At 46.7% G+C, this 5,000-nt stretch overlaps 1 protein-coding gene across 1 annotated transcript in view; it reads right to left on the reverse strand.

Annotated features, from left to right (window-relative positions):
• The window catches only part of plch2b (phospholipase C, eta 2b), a 33,117-nt gene that overhangs the window by 10,375 nt on the left and 17,742 nt on the right, over positions 1 to 5,000 (reverse strand). The window contains exons 9-14 of the mRNA XM_062544879.1: positions 4,389 to 4,563; positions 2,843 to 2,959; positions 2,398 to 2,481; positions 1,081 to 1,181; positions 675 to 728; positions 249 to 337 (exon numbers count right to left, since the gene is read on the reverse strand). Of these exons, the coding sequence (XP_062400863.1) occupies positions 249 to 337; positions 675 to 728; positions 1,081 to 1,181; positions 2,398 to 2,481; positions 2,843 to 2,959; positions 4,389 to 4,563 (620 nt within the window). The remainder of the gene's footprint in view (positions 1 to 248; positions 338 to 674; positions 729 to 1,080; positions 1,182 to 2,397; positions 2,482 to 2,842; positions 2,960 to 4,388; positions 4,564 to 5,000) is intronic.

A 5,000-nucleotide genomic window follows, 5' to 3' on the forward strand; every position in this document is an offset into this window, starting at 1 on the left:
GCTCCTTAACCACTACACTACACTACTACTGCACACTAGCCCAGCTCCTTAACCACTACACTACACTACTAATGCACACTAGCCCAGCTCCTTAACCACTACACTACTCAACCCAGAGATGAGTTGGACTGATCCCCACCTTGTGTCTCTATGTCGTGGACACGCACTGCTTTGGTGTACTTGACCAGGTTAGAGAGCGCACACACACACACACACACACACACACACACACACACACACACACATACCTTGTGTCTCTATGTCGTGCACACGCACTGACTTGGTGTACTTGACCAGGTCAGAGAGCGCGCGAGAGAGCCGCATGGTCTTCCTCTTCCTGCAACGCACAAGTGACACACGTTTACCTCCACCGCTTGTTCACAGTGTGTGTGTGTGTGTGTGTGTGTGTGTGTGTGTGTGTGTATGTGTGTGTGTGCGTGTGTGTGTGCGTGTGTGTGTGCGTGTGTCGTACCTGCCGTAGTTCACGTCTTGTTTGCGTGCAGTGGGTTTGGACTGCTTAGAGTATGTGTGTATGCGTGTGTGTGTGTGTGTGTGTGTGTGTTCGTGTGAATATGTCATACCTGCCGTAGTTCACGTCTTGTTTGCGTGTGGTGGGTTTGGCCTGCTCAGAGTGTGTGTGTATGTGTGTGTGTGTGTGTGTGAATATGTCGTACCTGCCGTAGTTCACGTCTTGTTTGCGTGCAGTGGGTTTGGCCTGCTCAGAGTGTGTGTGTATGTGTGTGTGCATGTGTGTGTGTGTGTGAATATGTCGTACCTGCCGTAGTTCACGTCTTGTTTGCGTGCGGTGGGTTTGGCCTGCTCAGAGTGTGTGTGTATGTGTGTGTGCATGTGTGTGTGTGTGAATATGTCGTACCTGCCGTAGTTCACGTCTTGTTTGCGTGCAGTGGGTTTGGCCTGCTCAGGGTGTGTGTGTGTGTGTGTGTGTGTGTGTGTGTGTGTGTGTGTTCGTGTGAATATGTCATACCTGCCGTAGTTCACGTCTTGTTTGCGTGCAGTGGGTTTGGCCTGCTCAGGGTGTGTGTGTGTGTGTGTGTGTGTGTGTGTGTGTATATGTCGTACCTGCCGTAGTTCACGTCTTGTTTGCGTGCAGTGGGTTTGGCCTGCTCAGGGTCCGTGTCTGAATCTTCCAGAATGTTCTTCTTCTTGCTCCGTCTCTTCTTCTGAAAACCAACAGCACAGACACATTCACAGACCAACAGCACAGACACATTCACAGACACATTCACAGACCAACAGCACAGACACATTCACAGACCAACAGCACGGACACATTCACAGACCAACAGCACAGACACATTCACAGACCAACAGCACAGACACATTCACAGACCAACAGCACAGACACATTCACAGACACATTCAGAGACCAACAGCACAGACACATTCACAAACCGTCTGTACTGCACTGGACTCTCTCACTGTGTACATGATGTGAAAGAGAATGTGAGCGAGAGAGGGAGAAAGAGAGAGAGAGACAGTGAGAAAGAGAGAGAGAGACAGAGAGAAAGAGATAGACAGAGAGAAAGAGAGAGAGACAGAGAGAAAGAGAAGGAGAAAGAGAGAGAGACAGAGAAAGAGAGAGAGAAAGAGAGAACGAGAGAGAGACAGAGGGAAAGAAAGACAGAGAGAAAGAGAGAGAGACAGAGAGAAAGAGAGACAGATGTGCGCGGGATTCTCTTTTCGGGTTTAACTGGGTAACCTACATGTATTCCGATTTGTATTTCCATTTTGTAAACCCTCTATAGTATAATCATTTATATCACCATTGATATACTTATTAATACCAACCATCATGACTTACAGTAATACTAACACACTCTATTTCTCTTCCCTTTCCCCTATACCTCACCTGTGAGGTAAACCATTACCAGCCATCAACCATCTCTGTGCCTGTCCCTCATCACACCTGAAGTCACATCCCTCTGACTGCCCTACCATCGCCATTGCCATCGCCATCCCTATGACTGCCCTACCATCGCCTGCTGTGGTTCCCTGCCCGAATCTTTGGCCCACGCATCCTAGCGACCCATCACTTTCCGAAATAACTAATGGATTACTAATGGACAATTTATTCCCTACACTGGACTATTTGAACTTTCATTGTCATTGTAACTTTCAAACTACAAATGACTTTACTGTAACTGACCCCAGGCAGATGGGTTGGGCCCTTGAGTCGTGGATCTGTCTGAGGTTTCTTCCTATATGTATCTCCAATTCTAGGGAGTTTTTCCTTGCCCCTGTTACCCATGGGCTCTCTTTGAATGTTTAACACTGTGTAAAGCGCCATGAGACATGTGTAATGTTTTGGCGCTCTATAAGCAAAATTAAATTGAAATTGAAATTGACAGAGAGAGAGAGAGAGAGAAGGGCTCTTACCTTGCGGCGGAAGCTGCCCATAAATGTCTTCCCGAGGAACCTGCTGGTCTTCGACTCCTGAGGAGCAGCCGAGCCATTCACACTCTTCACACACACACACACACACACACACACACATACACACACACACACACACACACACACACACACACTTATAAAGCGCACGCACTTATAAACAATCCACTACTGTCTTTCTATTACCACTATGGTCACTATAGTTACCACTATGGTCACTATGGTTTGTTCAGATCCAGTGAAATGGCTGCCTTGACAACGCTACGTCATGGCTTCGGTACTCTATTGAGATAGTCTTTAGAGTAAAAAAAAAAACAAACGAGTGAGTTATGAGTTCCTTTTCTCGAGGATTAAACTGCTTTGAGTGTTAGTGTTTACAGTGTGTGTCTACCCCACCTGCCCGCTCATGGCACGTCTGTCTTCATCTCACCTGTCCGTTCATCTGAGGCTCCTCCTCTTCCTCCTCCTCCTCTTCCTCACCACTGGAGTCGTCCGATACGTCCCCCTCTTCAGCACTCGGGTCCAGGTTCGCCGGAAGCTTCTTACCCTGATGGACAGCACAGTCAATACTCATATCCTAAAGTGTGTACTTAGCACACTAACCCTGATAGCACAGTCAATACTCATATCCTAAAGTGTGTACTTAGCACACTAACCCTGATAGCACAGTCAATACTCATATCCTAAAGTGTGTACTTAGCACACTAACCCTGATGGACAGCACAGTCAACACTCATATCCTAAAGTGTGTAATTAGCACACTAACCCTGATAGCACAGTCAACACTCATATCCTAAAGTGTGTAATTAGCACACTAACCCTGATAGCACAGTCAACACTCATATCCTAAAGTGTGTACTTAGCACACTAACCCTGATAGCACAGTCAATACTCATATCCTAAAGTGTGTTATTAGCACACTAACCCTGATAGCACAGTCAACACTAATATCCTAAAGTGTGTACTTAGCACACTAACCCTGATGGACAGCACAGTCAACACTCATATCCTAAAGTGTGTACTTAGCACACTAACCCTGATGGACAGCACAGTCAACACTCATATCCTAAAGTGTGTACTTAGCACAGTCAACACTCATATCCTAAAGTGTGTACTTAGCACACTAACCCTGATAGCACAGTCAACAATCATATCCTAAAGTGTGTACTTAGCACACTAACCCTGATAGCACAGTCAACACTCATATCCTAAAGTGTGTACGTAGCACACTAACCCTGATAGCACAGTCAACACTCATATCCTAAAGTGTGTTAGTACACTAACCCTGATAGCACAGTCAACACTCATATCCTAAAGTGAGTAATTAGCACACTAACCCTGATAGCACAGTCAACACTCATATCCTAAAGTGTGTACTTAGCACACTAACCCTGATAGCACAGTCAACACTCATATCCTAAAGTGTGTTAGTACACTAACCCTGATAGCACAGTCAACACTCATATCCTAAAGTGTGTACTTAGCACACTAACCCTGATGGACAGCACAGTCAATACTCATATCCTAAAGTGTTAGTACACTAACCCTGAAAACAGATTGTTCACAATGTGGGTGCTTCACATTTTTGGACTACAGTATGGGGATGGTTCTGCTATGAGGATGGTTCTGCAATGTGGATGGTTCTGCTATGAGGATGGTTCTGGACTATGTGGAGGGTTCTGCCATGAGGATGGTTCTGGACTATGTGGATGGTTCTGCTATGTGGATGGTTCTGGACTATGTGGATGGTTCTACTATGTGGATGGTTCTGCTATGAGGATGGTTCTGGACTATGTGGATGGTTCTGCCATGAGGATGGTTCTGCGATGTGGATGGTTCTGCCATGAGGATGGTTCTGGACTATGTGTATGGTTCTACTATGTGGATGGTTCTGCTATGAGGATGGTTCTGGACTATGTGGATGGTTCTGCTATGGGGATGGTTCTGGACTATGTGGATGGTTCTGGTCGCGTTACCTTAACCAGAACCTTGCCCTTGAGCAGCTCTGGGCTGGGCTGGCGCTTGGTGGTCTCGTTGGCGTTGATGTTGGACAGGTCCAGTTTGTCCTGCAGAACCTCCATGAGGTACTGGGCCATCTTCTTCTGCTGCGGCACCGTGCAGTGGTTCTCAATGGACAGAATCACAGGGTACCTGAGGAGTGACCCAAGTACCGTTAGAATCACAGGGTACCTGAGGAGTGACCCAAGTACCGTTAGAATCACAGGGTACCTGAGGAGCGACCCAAGTACCGATAGAATCATGGGGTACCTGAGGAGCGACCCAAGTACCGTTAGAATCACGGGGTACCTGAGGAGCGACCCAAGTACCGTTAGAATCACCAGGTACCTGAGGAGCGACCCACGTTGTCTGAGCTCTACAGCTGAAGAGGAAGCGTCTATATATCTATGGTCTGAGCTCTAGGAGTCTATATATCTATGGTCTGAGCTCTAGGAGTCTATATATCTATGGTCTGAGCTCTAGATGAGTCTATATATCTATGCTCTGAGCTCTAGGAGTCTATATATCTATGGTCTGAGCTCTAGGAGTCTATATATCTATGGTCTGAGCTCTAGATGAGTCTATATATC

Source organism: Sardina pilchardus, chromosome 9 (genome assembly GCF_963854185.1).
Source record: "Sardina pilchardus chromosome 9, fSarPil1.1, whole genome shotgun sequence".
NCBI lineage: Eukaryota > Metazoa > Chordata > Actinopteri > Clupeiformes > Clupeidae > Sardina > Sardina pilchardus.